The sequence below is a fragment of the Alligator sinensis genome, unplaced genomic scaffold, assembly GCF_000455745.1.
Source record: "Alligator sinensis unplaced genomic scaffold, ASM45574v1 scaffold309_2, whole genome shotgun sequence".
NCBI classification, from domain to species: Eukaryota; Metazoa; Chordata; order Crocodylia; family Alligatoridae; genus Alligator; species Alligator sinensis.
The window spans coordinates 1,760,501-1,780,324 of NW_005842231.1; the positions used below are offsets into that span (position 1 = coordinate 1,760,501).

Genomic DNA, 19,824 nt, shown 5'->3' on the forward strand with positions numbered 1-19,824 from the left:
AGAACAGCAAGAAACAGTGAAATCAGCTTTCTCTATTTTTTCCCTGAAAATCCAGCAAATGTATGCATAGCTCCTATTCATTTCAACGGGCGCTGCAAAGCTGTGACTGCAGACAGAATTGAGTCCTAAGGGGCAACATGAGATAGTTAAGAATATATTGAGAATCCACTGTTGCCAGCTCGTGATTTTTATTACAAATGCCATTATATTTACTGTTTTTCTTATAGGAACAACCCTGGAATCATGTATTATGAAGGAATCAGCTTTATTTAACACAGGGGAAATTTCTAGTCCTCATGTTTGCAAAGAAAAGCTTGAAAATGTCAAACTTAAAAATGAACCCAACATGCATTATTTTATAAGCTGTCATGATTTATATGTTACTCTTAATTCTTTGAGGCCTGAATGGTAGGGTTATGGTAGTTATAGTAGGATTGACACTACTGAGAATCTGAACTATTGTCTTTCATTGTGGAATGATTTAGTTTTTAAATAGCTTTTGTAAAAGAGGAGGGGTGAGATTGTCTGTGTCAGAAACTCAGAAAAAGAAAGACTGGTGTTAAAACAAACTCGGAAGCCTGGCTAGAGTCTTATATATATGAGTGTGGGGGTTGTGTTACATAATGCTTCATGCATAGCCTGAAAAAGGCATCTGACTGGGCTTATTAGTTATTGATTTATCATTTGAAACATTATAATGCTATATGCCCTATTGTCCCACTAAATGTGTGCGTTGGAAAGAAAGTGACCATGTTATACTTAAACTAAAAGAAAATCATGCAAAGTACACCAGAAAAGTGCCCTTATTGATGGGAATGGAAGACCAGAGAGTGATATACATAGAATGCTAATGTTTTGTTGACTCTGGGTGAAATGTTTTTCCCACTCAAGTGACTTGGAGTTTTGTCATTGATTTCAATGCAGCCGAAATTTTACCCTCAGTGAAAACTGGCATGGTATTCCCAAAAGTAGGCATAGGGAAGCGGGTGCATCTACACATGCGATTAATAAGTACAAATAAACTCTGGAGCCTATTGCTCTGGAGTTTTTTGCTCCAAGGTGCACCATTTGATGTGTGTCTGGGAGCAAAACCTCTGGAGCATATTACACCAGAGTTTGTTCATGCACAATACATGAAGGCTGATCAGAGCAGCCCTGGCTGGCAGGCGACAAGGCTGGGGGGAGGGGGGTAGCAGCTGGCTAGTCCAGGCTGCTCCAACAGGGATTCGTGTGCTGCCAAGTAGCTGGCTGGGGCACAAGGGTGCTTCAGCGCAGGGACTGCCTGTCAGCTAGCCCTGCACTGAAGCACCCTGTGTCCCAGCCACCTGGGGCGGCATCTACACATGTGCTTCTGTGCACAAAAAAAACTCCTCAGCAGGGTAGGACTTGTATTTACAAGTCCTAACCTGCTGCAGGGTTTATTAGTTTTGTGCACCCTAATAGGGGCGCACATGTAGACACAGAGACACTTACTGCACAGTTAATTAGTCAACTTCACAGTAAACATTGCGTGTAGATGCACCCAGCCTGAAGTGCTTATGTTGTAAGGTCCCATCCAGAAACAGCTTTAATAAAGTGAATAAAGAGTGAACAATTTAAAGCTGTCCAAAGTAGCTCTAAAAGTGCTCCTTTCTCCTTCCACACATGAGAACACAGCCATTAGTATTGCTGCTGTTAGGTTCAGTACTCCTTGGGGGACACTGTATTTGCAAAATGGGCTGGTTTCATACTGACAATATGCACGTACTTGAAATTGCTTGCATTTGGATGCCATTTGGTGTTCGGTTTTGAGTTAATATTGTGTCTGTTATTTATCTTCTCATCATGGGTAATATGTCTCTTGTGGGTATGAATTCCTGTCTTTATTTTTTGTTTGGATAACACTTATTTTTGAAAATCAGTATGTCAGATACTTATGTACCCAATAGCATATTGTTAAAACAAAGTTTAACAGCTAAAATGTGAACAAGTACAACACAGTGGCAAACAACAATGATATATTGCATTTCTAGCTAACAATCTCAGAGAGCTTAATAAACATTAGAGACTATATCCTCAATATGCTTGTAAAACAGGGAATTATCATTGCCCTGTGAAAAGGGAGACATAGAGAAGTTGAATGTCTTGCCCAAGGTCAGACAGAATGCCAGTAGCAGTGCTGGGAACACAACCAAGATCTCCTGCATTCCAATTCTTCTGCATTAGCCTCTGTGAATTTTTAAATCATTAACAGAAATAGGGGCCAGATCTTCAGATGATATAAATCAGTGTAACTCCATTAACTTTAGTGGAACTATGAGCATAAACACCATTTGAGAATGTGCATTCAATGAGAATTTCTTTACATATTGAAATTGAAGGAAATTGACCATAATTTCTTGCTAATACTTAAACAATACTGTTCCAGAATATGCAGATATAGTTTATTATTTATAATGGGACAAAATATTTAATTTCTAGTAGTTTTCTACATTCAGCTTTTTACATTTTATTCATTATGAAAAGTGATAAAAGACAGAAATAATAGGTCACACTATGGAAAGAGAGCCTGCCCCGTTAAGGGGTAGGGGTCCCATTCTTTTAACTGACCCAGCTGGAAAGGGGTTGCAGAAAGTCTCACCATGGCACTGATTCCTTCCAGGACTAGGGAAAAGGACCAACATGCTTAATGAAGTGAAGCAGTCATTTACATACCATCCACTGTGATACTATTAACAGATCATTGGTAAAGGAGAAAAGAATATAGAAACAGCTAAAGGGCATACCACACTTATGTTATTGGTCTTAAAGTAAATCAATATTCTAGCCAAAAAATAAACAAATATGCTAATTTTTGGTTCTCTAGTTGGGCTATACTTATACTATACCAAAACACATCTCATTTTTGCATCTCCTTAAACTATAACAGTTTAGAAGCCATTATAATAAAAGGTGGACAACCCTTTAATGTGGGTACCCACATTATTAATATACCCACTGATATTGCCATAAGGCAGCTTGTTTGACTTTGGTTTACAGAAGAATTATTCAGCTGAAAAGATTGAGGAGCATTGTTTTCATGGATAATGAAGCCCTTGGATGAGAGACTGAGAAGCAATTTGTGTACCTAATAGACAAACTATCTCAGCTGATCAAGGTAATAAGGGACTTTGAAATAAAATGGGGAGGTGTGATAATTATTTGAAGAATGTCATCTAGGGTAATAGTAAGGAAAAAAATATATTGAAACAACTAAAGGACATAGCACACCTACTTTATTTTATGATACAAAAGCTAAGTTTGGCCCTGATGTGAAGTCAAGGAGGTGAAAATATTAAAATCCAGGCTGAATCCTGGCTCTGTATTGTTTAACTGCTGTATTTGTTTAAAACATAATTACGTATATAAGTATATGCATGTGTTTAAAACAGATATCAGACCATGTATATAAATATTTTTAAAGATCTATTGAACCATATACATGTTTAAAATATATTTATATAAAATACTTGTGACACTGTATGAAATATACATATGCATATATAATGCATTTAGTATTCCAAACACCACGTAAAATTACACTTTTGAAATGTAGTGTTAGAATATACATTGAGAAAAAATATACATCTATTGCAGTTAGCTGCCATCTGGAATGGAAGGAGAGTCTAAACTGTATGCTGTAAATGTATGTAAAGAAGTTTTGGATTTGAGCCCAGATATGAATATACAAATAGATAAAGTTTTTAGAATTGTAACACAAAATCCCAGAGGTTTTGTGGGAATGTCAAAAAACACATCTCAGCAATCAGAACATGTATCTATCATGTATCATGTTAATCCATTTTGTGCCCCTGTCTCTAAAACAGATTATGGAGATGGCTATGAAACAAAAAAAAATGCTTTTAAGAAATATCTTTGCAGATTTTTCTAGACCTAACTAAAGCTACTCAAATGGAGCAACAGCCTAGGGTTTCTGCTAAGCATAGCTTTCCGAATGAGGGATGTAAGCCTCTCATTTTGCATCTCACGAAGTAGAGTATTTGCTATGGAAATAAGAACTGTAGCCTATATTTCTATACAGTGATCAAGGTAAAGCTTTTCTAAATTGCTGATCTGGTTCTCTCGCTATAGATGAACATACCGGGGAATAAGTCTGTAGAAGCCGAGTGGCTTAATGACAGGATTCCACAATGAAGTTAATGCTAAGGCTAGGGACAGACATTCAAAAAGTCTGAGCCTGAATTGATTCAATCTTTGAAGGTTAGTCTAACCTGGCTAGGCTGAACCAGTTTGTAACCAGACATCCCAGGTATGCAGGCACATACCTGCAGTGGCTTAGACTAGAAGTTGGGGGGTGCTAGAGCAGCCTTCCCTTCCCTTCTACAGAGCTGAGCTAAACTAAGCTGAGCTGGGGAGGGGGGCATGGCCAGGTCCCAGCTGTACGCTGTGATTAGGGAGGCTGAGCAGCCCGGCAGGGAATGTTTATCACCCCTAACTCAGTATTTATCAACCCATTAAGAAAACAACAGAGGGACATTACAAGCTACCTGCTGATCTGCTTTTATCCTGTGTGCCACAGCTCAGAGGTAGCTGCCAGTGTGTGGTCTGCTAGCTAATACAGAGAGGTGTCTGTGAGGGCTGGGGGAATGCGTGCTTAGCAGACAGTGGGGAGGGGGTGGGGGGAACAGAAGCCAGGCAGAGACTGCTGGAGCTGCAGCCAGGGAGCAGAGGGAAGGGGGCAGTCCTGCTGTGGAGCAGAGAGCCTCATGCAGCCCAGAGAGCATGCCGGGATGCTGGGGGAGTCTAATTTAATTTAAAACAGCAAGGGGTCTGGGATAGACATTACATAAACCGGTTTGACCCAAATCAGTTAAGTCTGATACTACATTCAACCAGGTTTATCTCAAACCAGTTTCAGCTATTTTGAAACTGTTTTATGTGCAATGAATATCTGTTCTTTTACAGGTTTAAACCAGTTTCTGATCACTTAAACCGATTTATGTTCAATGTCTGTCCCTAGCCTAAATCTTATCAACACATATAGCAATTTGTCCTGGAACCCTTACTGTTAAAACTACAGAGAATAAGAGATATAATGTTTATGGTGATTTATGAACTAATATGTTAAACTAGATTTGAGTTTTTAATCACATAAACATGTGAAAGTGATTTTTAGTATATTGTAAATTGTCTTGCAAGTATCTGAAATGCATTGTTATAAATTATTATTCATTTGTATAGCACCATAAATTTATGCCCTATATCATGAAAAGAAGACCTGCTAACATTATCCAAGTAGTTCTATTGTTTTAATTGACTTTAGTGGGTCTACTTCTATGCGTAAGACAAGCAGAATTTGGTTCAGAAAGTGTTCCCCAAAGCTCAAGGTAGCCTAGTGAGGAAAGAGTAATTGTTTCACAGATCTTTAAGTCATATGAGGAAGACTCCACAAAATATTCCACAAGATATCTGTAAAGGCTTGGTGTCGCAGAGCACTTAGGTGCACTGCTCCTAAAAAGGAAAAAACTGCTAGGGAAGGAGCCCTAGCAGTGAGGGATGAGCCCAGCTGCGGGTTGCCAGGGCAACCAGCGGAGGTCAGCTGACCAGAAGGGGCAGGGCCTGGCTCCCATATAAAGCCCAGGGGCTGAGGCCAGACTACCAAGGGGGAAGGAGCTCCCTCAGGGAAGAGAGGGGAAGCTTAACTGAAGGAGCAGCGTCTGACATGGCGGAGGGATGGAGTATTTCCCGGTAGGCTGGAATGTTGTTATGGCCGGGCAGCTTCCGTTTAAGTTATAGCCGAAGGGCTTGTGTTTTGTTTACTGTTTAATACCGGTGGTTTGGGTTAGGCTACTAGTGGTTGGAGGAGGCCTCATAGGGGACCCACAGCAGTGTGGGGGCCCCAGTGCCAGTGAGGGCGCAGTATTCAGGGTGCACTGACCCCAGCCCCAGAGAGGGCAGCATTGGTGAGAAGCCCCAGAGAAGGAGGGCAGCGTTATTGTGGGGAAGCCCCAGAGAAGGAGGGCAGCGTTATTGTGGGGAAGCCCCAGAGAAGGAGGGCAGCGGCATTGGCGAGAAGCCTCAGAGAGAAGGGGCAGTGAAGAGCCGCAGGAGAAGGAGGCTGCTCTTGAGAAGCCCTAGAGAAGTGGGCAGCATTGTGGAGAAGCGCCAGAGAGACGGCGCGGAGAGAGACACGGCCATGGAGAGCCCAAGTGCCAGAGAGGGTGTAGACCTAGACGGAACAACGTCTATTCCAGCTATGAGGCTTGGGGCGTGGTAAAGGGGTGGTTGGAGCCATGCATAGCCCATAAGGCTAGGGTGCCCCTGAAACACCCATTGCAGAGCGGGACCCACGAGGGGTCTGGGAAACCACGGGGTCCGAGTGTCCAGCAAGAAGTGACCAAGAGGGCGTAAAAGGCAGCCTCCCAAAGATATGGTGTCATCAAAGATGTGGCGGGCGAGAATTTGAGGGTGCCCTTGGGCCAACTTGGCACAGGAAGGGGGCCTTCAGGAGATCACGGCCCTCCTGCAGGACCCCGCACCATGACACTTGGGCTGGAGGAAGCATGATGGGGATGGGAGCCGGTCAGGGAAGATGAAAAAAACAAAGTAAATATGTGGGCCTTTAATAACACTGTAGTGGCAAAAAAGGATGGCTTTAATGGAGGATTACTTTTTCATGGCGTTGAGGCTCAGCTTTTCAAAAGTTTGGGAAGCCATAAATCCTGCTATCAGCTTTACATCATGGGGATTGCTTTTTCCTCTGAATAATAATTTGTAATATTCAGTTCCTACAAGCTAAGAGTTTTGCATTTCTAACGTCATAATTGCTCTCATCAAATTTACCAAAGATAGACTATGCGAAGTCTACCTCCTTCTTTTTAAAAGTGACTTCCTCCCCGTATTCAGGCATTCACTTTATAAGACAGATGCTTTTAATGTAATAGTATATTGAACTACAAACACATCATTTAACTTAAGAGGGGCATAAGGCTCGCTATCATTGAAGCACTGTCATCATTTTACAAAGTTTAGTCACTACATTTCTGTCATTTATCCAGTTTCTTTTTGAAGAAACTTCCATTTTATCCTGAATCTGAGTCTCCTACTTTAAAAGGGATATAAGTAAACTGTGTTAGTGAAGAAAATAATTTATTTATTTTCTGTCTGTTTCATTTTTAAGTGAAAAGCCATCTAAAATTGCCTATTAATATGTACATTGAATCCAAAGGTGTACAATCCCTTTCAGTTTAAATTCATTTTTAGAAATCTCATACGTGTCATGACATCAGCTTTCTAACTCAGAGCTTCATATGCATTATATATCAGAAATGATTCAAAATTAGTCTTTCTGGGGTATTTTTTAAACAGTGATATTGTGCACAAAATTAATTTCCTTACTGAAAGTTTAAGTCTTGGAATTGTTAGTCTCATTTTTTGGAAGATATTGCAGAGAAGCAAATGACCTGTACTCCTAAAAAACTGTCAGGTGACTTATTAAACTTCTCTCAAACCTCATTGAGAAAATTCATTAAAACTCTATTTACAAATGACCAGGTGCTTGTCTCCCATGGTACATGAAGGAAATCTGTCACCCTGCTTGAAAAATTATTTGGTGACTTGAGATAAAGGAATAATCATTATACCAAGCTGTGTGGGTTTGTGATAGAGAACTGTGGCTCAGTGAGATGAGCACCAAGGTCAATAAAAATAAAAGCCTAAAATGAATGCAGACCCAATTTCAGAAGTCAGTGGTGGATGGAGGCCAAAAGAACAAAGTCTTTTCTATGGTCCACTTGAAAACATGTTATAAGATCCCAAATGAAAATAACTCACTTGATTGAACTAGTTGGGGGTCGGACTCGATGATCTATTGAGGTCCCTTCCGACCCTAACATCTATGAATCTATGAAAGTTCTAAAAAATATAAATTTTTAACTTTAAAATGAAGAGTTGTGTGAAAGTGTGTATTCTATAATTGTATCTATAGCTGACAAAGTTACCTTCCTTAGCATTGTGACATTGGATCACAACCTAAAGTATTATGTCCAAGTCAACTAACAGGAAAATAGTAGGGATAAGCTCTTTTTTGTTCTTTATTCCGCCAAACCATTGCCTCTTGCAATCAGGATTGATTACAAACACACAATTAAAAGGCACTTGGAACATGATCTGAACACTAATCCTGTCTCTTGTTCTTTTTATACCTAATTATCAGTCTTAAGATGGGTATTAGTGCTTTAATTAGATTTACTTTTGGAATTTCTGCTGAAGCTAATATATTTATATTATATACATAAATTTATGAATACATATACCCCCATATATGTGCATATAGATGTTTCTAAAAATATTTTGTATATGTAATCTATATGTTTATATACAGAGAGATATATCCATGTGTATCAGCTATCCGTAGGTAATTCTTTATGAACACTATGAAAGAAAATAATTCAGTTTGATTTACGTATAACCAAAGCATATAAAGGTCTGGATATCATAACTATGAACAGTTATAATGTTATAGCTTACAGCAAGTTATAATTTAGCATATTATTTTCCATTAGCACTCGGGGCCTTGTTTTAAATACATCAACATTGAAGGGACAGTGTGGAGTCAAAAGAACACAGATTACATCACGTGACTCCAAGTACTACCTGTTCTGGTTTACAAAAGACCTTGACCTTGTGCTCTGCCTTTTTATAACTGATCCCAACATCTCATTGATTTCAGTTAGATCTGTGCATGTAGAAAGGCTGCAGAATCAGGCCCTAAGGATTCCATCTTATACCCTTCTACCAATTTTATTGCTTGATAATATAGCACTTCCACATGCACGTCTCCCACAGCTTGCTTAATTATACACAATGCATTAATATAAGCACCTGCATATATCAATATTATTTGTATCATGGGTACTGCAGTAGCATAGGGAGGCCTTAATCAAGGCTTCAAGCACCACTGTGCTAAATACTGTTCATTTCTCTAGTGAAAAAATGAGCTCTGTCCCAAACTCATTGCAATAAATAATATATAAAAGGAGACTCTTTCTTATGGTCTGATCAGATAGTGAAAGGACACTGGATTACCATGCAAGAAGCAAGGATTTTTGTGGGTAGTATCTCTTATTGGACTAATTGCACAGTAGGGATAGACTTGGATGAGCTTTTGAATGCAGTGCATTCTTCTTCAGGTCTGAGGAAAACACAGGCACAGCAACAGTTTGTCCAGATTTCACTAATAACATTGTTTAAAGAAACACAAAACCAAACAACTATACTTTGCAGAAAATATACTTTTAAGTAGTGTGACAATAGAGACAATTCACAACAGTTAACTGATTGGTTGGGCAAAAAATGGGCCTGGCTATTACCTCATATAATCAGAAACACAAAATAATTTCCAACTTCCTTTAACTCTTATTTAGTTTCTAAATTGTTTTAAAATTGCAGAGGACTATCTTTAGAAACTTCTGCCTGTTACTTGGCTGCAGGTACAAATGGAATCCTATAAAACAAGGAAGCATACTTTTTAAAAATAATTTATTATGATGAAGAATGCTTAAACTAATAACAAATATTAAAGGGAAAAATGGAGAATACCAGCTCCCTTCTCAGTTGCGTTTAGTGTCCTCTCCAAAGATGATTTTCCCCACAGTAGGCTGGTTAAGCTCCTTCACATAACAGGTATAGGCATGCTCTAAACCAGCGGTGCTCAACCTTTTGGCCCCACAGGCCAAATGAGTGCCCCAGAGCCTGTCTGTGGGCTGGACTGGGGCATCTGAGGGCCAGATTAGTCCCTAGGGCCTTGCACTGCCCCGCCCTCCCCCATGCCCTGGAATTGGGTCCTGGGGACCAGCATTGTCCCTGCCCTGAACCTGAACTCTGGGATCAGGTGCTGGATCCAGTGTGTGGGGCCCAGGACTCCCCATGGAACCAGAGATTTGGCAGCAGGGGAGCAGTGCCACCACTCCCACTGCCAAATTCCCAGACGCGTGGGGCCCTGCTGTCCAGATGAGATGGTGCCATGGGCCCTATCTGGTCCACAGGCCAGAGGTTGAGAGAGACCCCTACATCAGTAATCTAAGTAGCCAGTTATTTCTTTTAAATTGATTGGTCACTTAAGAGAAAGCTACCAGTGCAACTTATTTCTTTGCGGACTAACAGGCTGTAGTAAGCTTGTGTGTACTTGTAGGCTGTAGCTTCTCTGAGGCTGCTGACAAACATGACCCCCCCACATCAAAACAAAACAAAACAAAACAAAAAACAGCGCTTTACTGGAAGAGGAAGCACGTTAATTTGACCCAGTTCCCCAGATCTGTATCGATCAAGCACCAAAAAGCCTCACTGAAGTGCCCAATCTGTATAGATGTTGGGTGAGCTGGGTCAAAATAATGCAATGCTTGTGGGCATGTGCTGCGGTTGGCACCGGAGCATACTGAGCTTAAAGTAAAGCACTGGGCAGGTCTACGTGTTGCCATACAGTGACATTGCAATGCTGCCGTGCTTCAGGACTTTCTTTTGAAAGTACTAAAGCACGATGCAGTATGGGCGGTATATGCAGTGCACGTGTAGATTTCACCACTATGACACTGTAGCAGTGTGCTATACCCAGGGAGCATGCTTCTACAGCTACGTAGCTGATGATCACATGTAGACACACATGACTACTACATTGCCATAGTGTGCTATACGGTGATGTAGTGTGTTGCTACATTGCCATACAGCAACATGTAGACACATACCCTTTGTCTTCTTTTTTCACGTCTATAAGCAGTTTATATGAATTAAGTCTACAAGATGTCACTCTGCCCTGCCTTCTGTCTGAATTCAGATTCATACAGCTAATTGCCTCTCTTAAAATACTCATTGATATCAAAAGTAGCAGCAGGAGTTCCTAAATCTGTTGTTTCCTTATCCCTGCTTGAAGGTCCAGTGGTCCTGAGTACATCAGGATGAAAATATAGGTCCTCCTCCACTGGCAACTGGTGCTGAATTTAGTTTTTCTTTACTTAGCTCATAATTTGTTAGGTTGTATCAAGAGAGGCATAATGAGCTCCTTTAGCACCCACTAGGGCTGGACCAGTGCAAGGGATGGGGGAAGATCAGGGTGTGGAACATGCTGACAACTGGAAACCAGGGTGAGAGTGAGGGAAGGGGTAGAAAAGTCTTACCTATCTAGGTTCTTTGCACAGTGAAGGCAGCTGCTGCTACTGTAGTAGTGTCAGTTCCAGTTGTAGCAGCCCTGTGGTACCCTGTGTGTTCCCACTTACCCCCCGGTATGCTATTAGGCACAGGGAAAGGACTTCCTAGTGGGGTGAGGGTGTCATCTCATTCACCCTGCCTCCTACATACACTGCTGGGTACAAGACTCTGCTTGCCCGTTTCCTGTGGCTACGCAGCACAGGGCTACTCCTGCTGTGGCAAAGACTCCTAGTGGGGGGCATTCTGGTGCCCCTGTATAATTCGTGCCAGGGGCTACTGCCTCACTCACCCCCTCCCCCCAAATTACGTTACTGTGCATTGACCCCGTCCAAATCAGTAAGTCATTAAGTTCAACACCAGTTCAGGGAGGAACATGGGGAGCCTTGTTTGACATACATTGTCAAAAATGACTGAAATGTCTGTAAGATAGCCTTATTATAGGGTTCAGGTTCTGATTTTCATCACAATCATAAAGAATAATAAATCAAATTCTATATAACTCAATGGAAAAACCTCTCACTGGCTTCAGTGAGAGCAACAGCAGGCCCTGTTTAGCTGTGCTTCCATCCTGTGCTGCCTTGGTGAGTGTATAGCATAACTTACATGTAAAGGCTGAAGGATGGCCTTTGTGTTCCCCCCCAGTCCTTGCAGGAGAACAGGCCAATGCCTGGGCACAATTTTATACAGCCTGAAAGCAGCTGTAATTTCTCCCATCCTCAGCAGACCCAGGGATCCTTCTAACTGCCAAAGACTGCTGGTATGTCCCAACAGTGTCCCCTTGTTTTGTCCTCCAGGGTGCATATGGCTTTGGAGCAGTTACAGCAATTGCATGCCATCCAAATATCCTTTACATAAAGTCAGTTTTGCTCAACCTACTGGGGCTTACACCAACTTAGCACTGGAGCAAAGGATAGAAAACCAGAGGGCTTGCATTTCAATGATAATGAAATGAAAACTTAAGTTTTTCAGAAACTGATAGTGCTGACAATGGTATACACAGCACAGGCCTACAGATTACTGTAAGGGCTGACACTTATTTACCAACTGAGGTTCATTATACAGAGACATTATTTAGAAATGTAGTGGGTACAGGAAAGCCTTGCCCTATTAAAGTCAGTGGACACTTTAGTAAGGGTCAGGATTTTATCCAATGCCTTGATATGCACATTACTTTTCCAGTTCAAGCATTTTGAGGGGCTTCACTGAGTTATAAAAATAAATGTACATATTTTGCCAAATCTCTCATAACTCACAACCACTTCTATTTAACACTAAACTAATCCCTGGTAAACACAAAGTAAAGAATAATTAACAGGACCCTCTTTCTACAATTTGGCCGTTTCCAATATGATGAAATTTTTCATTTGAACTGAGATGACAAAAACACACTTGCCCAGTAACTGTCAAACGTGGACATCATTACTCTCTGTGTTTCTGACAAATGCACAATCAAATAACTGTACTACAATGATGTATCCATGTAAGTCTTGTAAAACAACACAGTTAATTCTGGCAATAGAGTCAATTATTTGTCAGTAAAGAAACCACTGTTGGGCTTTCTCTACCCAAACCTGCACCTTCTGCAAGCCCTTTACTTCTGAAGCTTTACATTCATTCGCTTAATGTTTTTAACCTAGTGTCTGTGAAATTTTTATTGCTCCCTAGATAATGACATCTGATCTGAATGTAACCACACACCTCCTTGCTCAGCAGCATTTGTCACAAACCATTATAAATTATCATGCTGATAGCTTGCATTGCTGGGAAACCGGAAAAGTTCCATAAATTCAAAGTACTGCATCAGTGACATTCTTGTTTATTATCTAGATATAAAGTTTTACAAGATTCAAGATGGCTGCATTTACACACTAGGATACTTCGGCAACACAAGACCTGTACAGATTGCTATAAGTGCTGAAAAGCATTTACAACATGCAATATATATTGGAACATTTTAAGTAATATTCAGCCATATGATCTGTTCCCGCCTCTTATTTTTAACAGTATCCTCACATCACAAGAGGGCTTTTGTCAAGGTCTGTCTAAAAGAATGCAAAATAATCAACAAACACAAGCTAGTTTTCCTTTAAAACCACAACTAATTTGGGGTTTTATTCTTTTATTAATGTAACTCGAATTAGTATTAAAGGCATTATTATATATGTTGTGAGGAAAAGATCTACCTATATTGTTATGAATTTAAAAGAAGTTCCTTGATATCAGTCTTTGATTGTTTATATTTTTAGGCTGCAAAACACAATTGTACACATCCTGCTGAGGCACTATATTTCCAGAGCGCTTGTTTGGTAATTCTGTCTTGAGGATATTTTTCATTAGAGCTGCCTAGCTTGTGTGAAAGCACATTTAATTAATTACTACTGTGTCTGTATGCCCCCAAATGATAAAAATTGAGTTCTCTAGAGAAATTTCAGTCCTGCTCACTTGTAATTTAAAAAAAAACCCAACCAAACAACTTTGTCATAGAGAGTATTAACATAAAACTTACAAAAATATCACGACATACCTAAAGAACATTAGAAATCAACTGTAGAATATTCATCAGTTAAAATAAGCCATAATTGTTAGATATATTTAGGTCTTTAATATGAAACCTCCAAAACCTTAAAGCACAGAAATGCTAAGAGCTTAACCAGCATAGCTAATATTTAGGTTTCCAAAGCCTAATTCTTCTCCCATATTCTCCTTTCACTGTGTAATTTAATTGGCTTTAATATATATATATATTCCTGTTAGCACCAGTACATGTGAAAGGTAGACCATGTCATCCATTGGCTTGCCTGTTGATACAAAATAACTTGACATCCGTTTTCTTCCCTGGGCTCAACTCCATGTGTTTTACAAGTCCTAATTATTATAGCTTAGGAACCAAACCTTAGAAGTACATTCTTTCTCATCTATGACTCAGGGGAAAAAAACCAACCAACCAACCAATCTATTGACAAAAGGACTTCAGGATTTAGTTTAGGATACTAATAATCTCCATTAGTCTGCTATATGAGTATATAGGATACACAGTCTTCCAACAGTTTCCTTTTCTTCCTTCACATAAGCTTACTTTCCTTCTCTAATTTTCTTCTTGCATGTCACATTGAGTTGTTTATCAATTTCCAGTGTTGTAGCTCTAATACACTAGAGAACAGCTAGAACTGCCACATAGATTTCATAGACATTACGACTGGAAGGGACCTCGCAAGATCATCAGGTCCAGCCCCCTGCCCAAGGGGCAGGAAGTCAGCTGGGGTCAGATCACCCCAGCAAGATAAGCATCCAAGGATTACACATACAACTCTTACACTGAATATCATGTTAAGAAATCAAAATGTATTTCAATTCCACAAAGTCATTATGAAATATTTATTTTTACATTTAGTCTGCTGTCTTACCCACATTTTGGTAAAAGGAATGTGGATTTCTTAAGTAGACAATTCAAAATGCATCATTTGTTGATAGGTCCCCGTTACTGAAATAATTTTGTATTAACATGCTCCTAAGATTTTGAGCGCAAATATATTCTCTCAACGCAAATGAAGAAAACTTAGGTATAACTAAAATGATAGCTATATAGTAAGTAGCAGATAGACTAAAAGGACCATGAACTTAAAAGCATAACAGAAAACAGTGGAATCATCATATTCATGTCAGCTTTAAACCATTCTTGCTGCAGAAATCCTGCCTACCCTGGTACACCCCATTGTTACAGACAGCTGTTAAACGCAACGGCACTCTTTGGAGCTAGAAATAATGCACCGTGGGTTAACAAGAAAACATAAGAATGGATCAGGGATTGATGGAAGAGGGAAACTGAATCCTCCAGAACCCCACAACACTAGGCCTTATGTTTAATACAACTCTATGTAGCAATGATTATTTGTTGTTTCAGTGGTTTAGATTTTATGTTTTCCTTTTATAGTGGTCTCAGATGGGAACATTTGAAAACAAGGAAGGTGAACAGTTGAACACAGAAATGTTACATTTCCTTCTCTAATCTCTACCTAAACTGCAAACAAAATTGTTCTTCTCATAAAAATGTCCCTAAGCATTAGCAGGAATCCTGCGTACAGAAGGAAAACAAAACATAATATCGACAAGACATAGGCAAGTGGACCTCTCTACATGTACAACAGATTAAAGAACTCTGAGCTATGGTGGCTGAGGTAATAACCATGTTCAGAGATGCAACTTTGATTGGAAACTAGAACTGGCTGTAGCATCCTGCCTAGAATTTCAAGCAAGTTACATGGGTTACGGAAGGGAAGAGTTTGGTGGATCAGGAAATCAGTCTTACATACATGGTTTGAATGCTAGCTGCAGTTGCATCACCTCTGTAAATAGCTGTCTTAATAAAGAGTTAGTTTTAGTTTTACAAACCTGGAGTCCTCTTATGGTATTACCTAGCCATAGCACATAAAACACTGGCCTACACTGGACTATGCACAACACTGAAAATTGATTAAATGTAAAGTGAGCTACTATACTCTGCCACTACTGACATTCACTCTAAAAGAAATCAATGTTTATAAAATAACTAAATCAATTTGTGATTAAAATTAGGAACCAAGAATACATATATGGAAAAAAAAGTTTTCCACTAATACTGACCCTCTTTTCCCCATTGTCTCATCTCTTCTCTCTCCTTTATAAAGCTGAATTTAAGCAGCAGTCTAGTGAGATGTTGAGGGCTCCTGGGAAGTGCCAAGCCTCACTGATTGGCACTGATTTTTATCCATTTTTGGATTTTGGGGCATGTAGATGAGGTCATTAGATTGTCACGATCACTGAGGGGGGCCATGCACAATTTAAATAAAGAATAATTAAAACATGTTCTTGAATCCAGTGGCATGAAATTGGGGACTGCCCATTACAAAATGGGACCTGAACATCTGATCAGACTATATGCTGTCTGTCCATTTCTTGGCCCAAAGAACAGAGGTAGAGCACAGCTTGTACAGGACTTTGAGTATGGATAAGCAGGAATTGGTTGTTTCTACCTTCAGTCTTCTTAATATCCCACTCTCCAGAGGCAGTAGTCTGATATAGACCAGCAGCAGAGGGAGGGGCAGGAGAGAAACTGTAGTTATCAGACTGCTGTCCACTACCCATTACTAATAGATAAGAGCAAATTCTCAGGCTAGTCCTATCTTATTAAGAGGAATAATTGTGTTGATATAATCTCCCATTCTACCCCAGAATGATTGGAGAAGCTGTGTGTTTCTTTCATTCTAGTCACACTCCATGTAGTATTGTAATGCCACGTGAATTTATGGCTTCTCCTGTCAAATATAAGTAATTCAAATGCAGTTTTTAGTAGTAGAACATTACAGAAGGATTTCATTTAGCTAAAAAATGCTCTTACTAACCATTTTATGATATATGGTTCTTATATAGTTTTAGTAGTTCACTGTTAAAGAGGAATGCAAACCAAAGCATTAGTCCCCTCTTTCCACTCACTCACAGCCACTTCACCACTACTGAATGGCTGCAAACTGAGGAGAGCATTTCAACAGGGAAAAAATATATTGGGCTTCTGTATCCAGGAAAAGGAGACAGAAGGATTATAAGATTAAATCAAACATAATCTTACTAGGTTTTTCAGGCTCAGGAAGCACAACACCTAACTTTAATGTCTTTACCACTAACATTTTACCACTAATCTAGTCTAGATTCAAATCTCTCATGAATTCATTTTCCATGCAAATTTGCACACGTCAGCTGTTTTTCCCCAAGTAGATAAGCAGCAAGTTGACATTATGAATATTTTTATCCACTAGATGGTGCTATGGCGCCCTTTTCAGAGGCTCTCACTTACTTGCAATCTCTGTCCTCCAAATCAAAGTGAGGGTTGAAGTTGATCATAATTCTCTGGTAGGGTTCAGGAGCTTGAATCAGCCATTCACATTTTTGGCTTGGATGATAGGAATGAGGATAGCCAGGAGAAGTAAGGTACCCAGGATTTACAATTTTTATAGTATCACCACATTTATCTGCAATGAAAACAAACAGATTTTGTTTATCCTCCCCAAACCATCACACTTCTTCATCTAGTAACCTGGAAGTGGTCAACTATTTGCTGTTTTAAATGTTGTGTTTTCTACAGTCTCTATAGCAAACTTTTACTGTGTTCTACTGGTTAAAGTAGATCACAGTTCCTGTAAACTGGTGGTAGTAATGCGTAATCTTTCTAAATGGTGGTTCTAATTTAGAGAGACCACATTTCAAAACAGTGTTCCTTAACAAAGGCTCACTTCACAAATACAGACAACCGTATCTTCACAATTGATGGTAACATTGGCTCACAGGGGTTTCTTTTAGATTTAATTATCTCAGAGAAGTGTAATCTCATTAGGCAACAAGTTTTAAGTGGAAAGGGTCTAAAAAGATGCTGTCTGCCCCCCTGCACAGCTATTTGATAATAAGCCTGGCCTGTGTCATTGACCATCAGGGGTTGTCTTGTAGTCCCCTACTTTGCTCACAGCAGACCCTTCTTTTGTTTATCAGCCCATAAATCTAAGCAATTTGAAGTTATCAGTGCTTTTTAAATCCAGACTAACAGAGAACAAAGTGCATTTAGTGAAGCAGAAATCATTCAGTATTACTCCTTTAAGGAAGTTTGTTCATGCCTGGGGACCAGATCAAAGTAATGAAGCAGAACTGCTTTCTCCCCACAAAAACAACAGCAACAAAAGGTTTATTCCTAAACAGTTGAAAAAGTTACCAGTCACCAGATGCAAGTATGAAATTTAGTCTTCTACATCTTGCTCCTTTGCAAACAATGAAATATGATAATGTTTCTTAGCAGACTAAATAGAGGAAAGTAATGCAAAGCTAAAAGGGCTTTGCCAAGTTGGTTGTTCCATTGTCCAGGATAGGCTTGCATTGTCACATTTCATTACTATGGATTTTCTACTGTGGATCTTTAGCCCAAAAGTCTTTCCCCCATATACCGATATTTCATTTTCAGCAATAAGATATGGCAATAAACTATAGAAGAGAAGCAGGTATGCACTAATAAATAAGCCCATGTATCACTATTTCCCAATAATGGTATACACTGATTGTAACACTGTATCTAATAGATTCCCCGTGGAAGGAAAATGGCATTCCTTGCTCTCAGCATGAATTTATGAATATACAGAATTTTATTACAGGAAAACCAGGTCAAATGGAAATGAAAGATGAAGTGTGCATCAAAAATGCATAAAGCTACACGCATTATAGAAATCATTTGCTATAAATTAGAAGGGAAGGAAGTGATGGAGTCTATGGTTTTTTTTTTTCTTCAAAGACCAGATATTCCTACCCATGCTATCAAAGACTGCATATTCCTACTCATTCCTAGGATGGCACTAGCTTATTATCTGTTTGCCTTTTGGCTTTGGAAACCATTTCCCCCCCATTGCCAAGAACAAAAGGTACTGCCCTAAATGTGCCACTAGTGATCTTTTTGCCTATGGTTCCAAGAGACCCTTGCATTATTTTCAGCGTGTAGCAGACTTGGAACGCAATCCTGCCTCATTAAATCCACTCCAGCTCTGTGCAAACAACATGGCAGAATCTGGCATCTGTTAAATGAGTGAAATAAAACAGTGCTGTTTCTAGTCACTTGACAGAGTCACTTCAGGAGATGTAGAGGTGCACTCACTACCACCAGTGCTCTTTAATCTGCGACTTCTGGGAAAGTGACAGTATAATAAGATAATGTGGTCTGTTAGACTCCCGGGCTCTGTGAAATCTCTCTGACACTTGATTAAGAAGAGCAGTTTCTAATGTCTTTGGGCCGTTTGGACTAAATAAGGTTAATGAATTAATTCAGCAGGCACTGGTACTGGACGAGGGTGGACAGGGCATTAGTAGGTCTGGAAAGTCACAGGCGAGGTTAACAGCCTTGGTGCCTTGATAGGGCTACTACATCATGTCTATGACTATACACAGGGAGCCTGCTCCTTAGCTCCAGCAACAGCCGCCGCCTTCCCTGTTCCTTCCTGAAGGAAGACTATTGCCAAAGCACACCCCACACATCCCCATCACTCGGTCCCATGCGGTCGGTACAGCCCCAGGATTTTCCCACGCTGGCCTCTAAGCCCGGCCCGAATAGGGAGCAGCAGGGTCCACCTACACAGGCTGCTTCAGACTGAAAGGGAAGGGCACTGCCCACTCCTCACCTCGGGACCCCACTGGAGCTCACTAATGCTGCCCCGTTTCAGACTGGCACAGGGCAGCTCGCTGCGGGAGGGCTCCAGCCCCGCAGCCTCCGCCAGCGCGGCGGGGAAGAGCAAGGGGGAGTCCACTCCCTCCCTGTGCCAGCCACGCCACTTGTGGTCTCTGTTATTGAAACCGTATCCCACTGTAAGCCTCTTCCTTTAATCACTTGGATTCAAAACCCAGTCAGGCCAAAGTAAATATTTGATCATTAGTTCATGGGAATGGCTCAGGGTTTACTGGGAGAGGAAGAACTGAGGCGAGCTCCTTCCTGTCAAACAGTCCCTAGCCTGCTCCAGCCCGGCTGCGCCTCGGGGCCGCTCGGCGCTGCGTGTCCAAGTGTCGCCTGAAAGTAAAGTCGCTGCCAAAGTCCTTGTCAGGGGATCCCCGCCCGGCCGGACCCTCCGCTGTCCCCTGCCCGCTCCG

At 40.5% G+C, this 19,824-nt stretch overlaps 1 protein-coding gene across 1 annotated transcript in view; it reads right to left on the bottom strand.

Annotated features, from left to right (window-relative positions):
* The window catches only part of NRP1 (neuropilin 1), a gene marked incomplete at its 5' end in the record, with an annotated part of 150,296 nt that extends 133,070 nt beyond the window's left edge, over positions 1-17,226 (bottom strand). The window contains 1 exon segment of the mRNA XM_025208478.1: positions 17,009-17,226. Within this exon segment, the coding sequence (XP_025064263.1) occupies positions 17,009-17,226 (218 nt within the window).
* Positions 17,227-19,824: the final 2,598 nt, after the last annotated feature.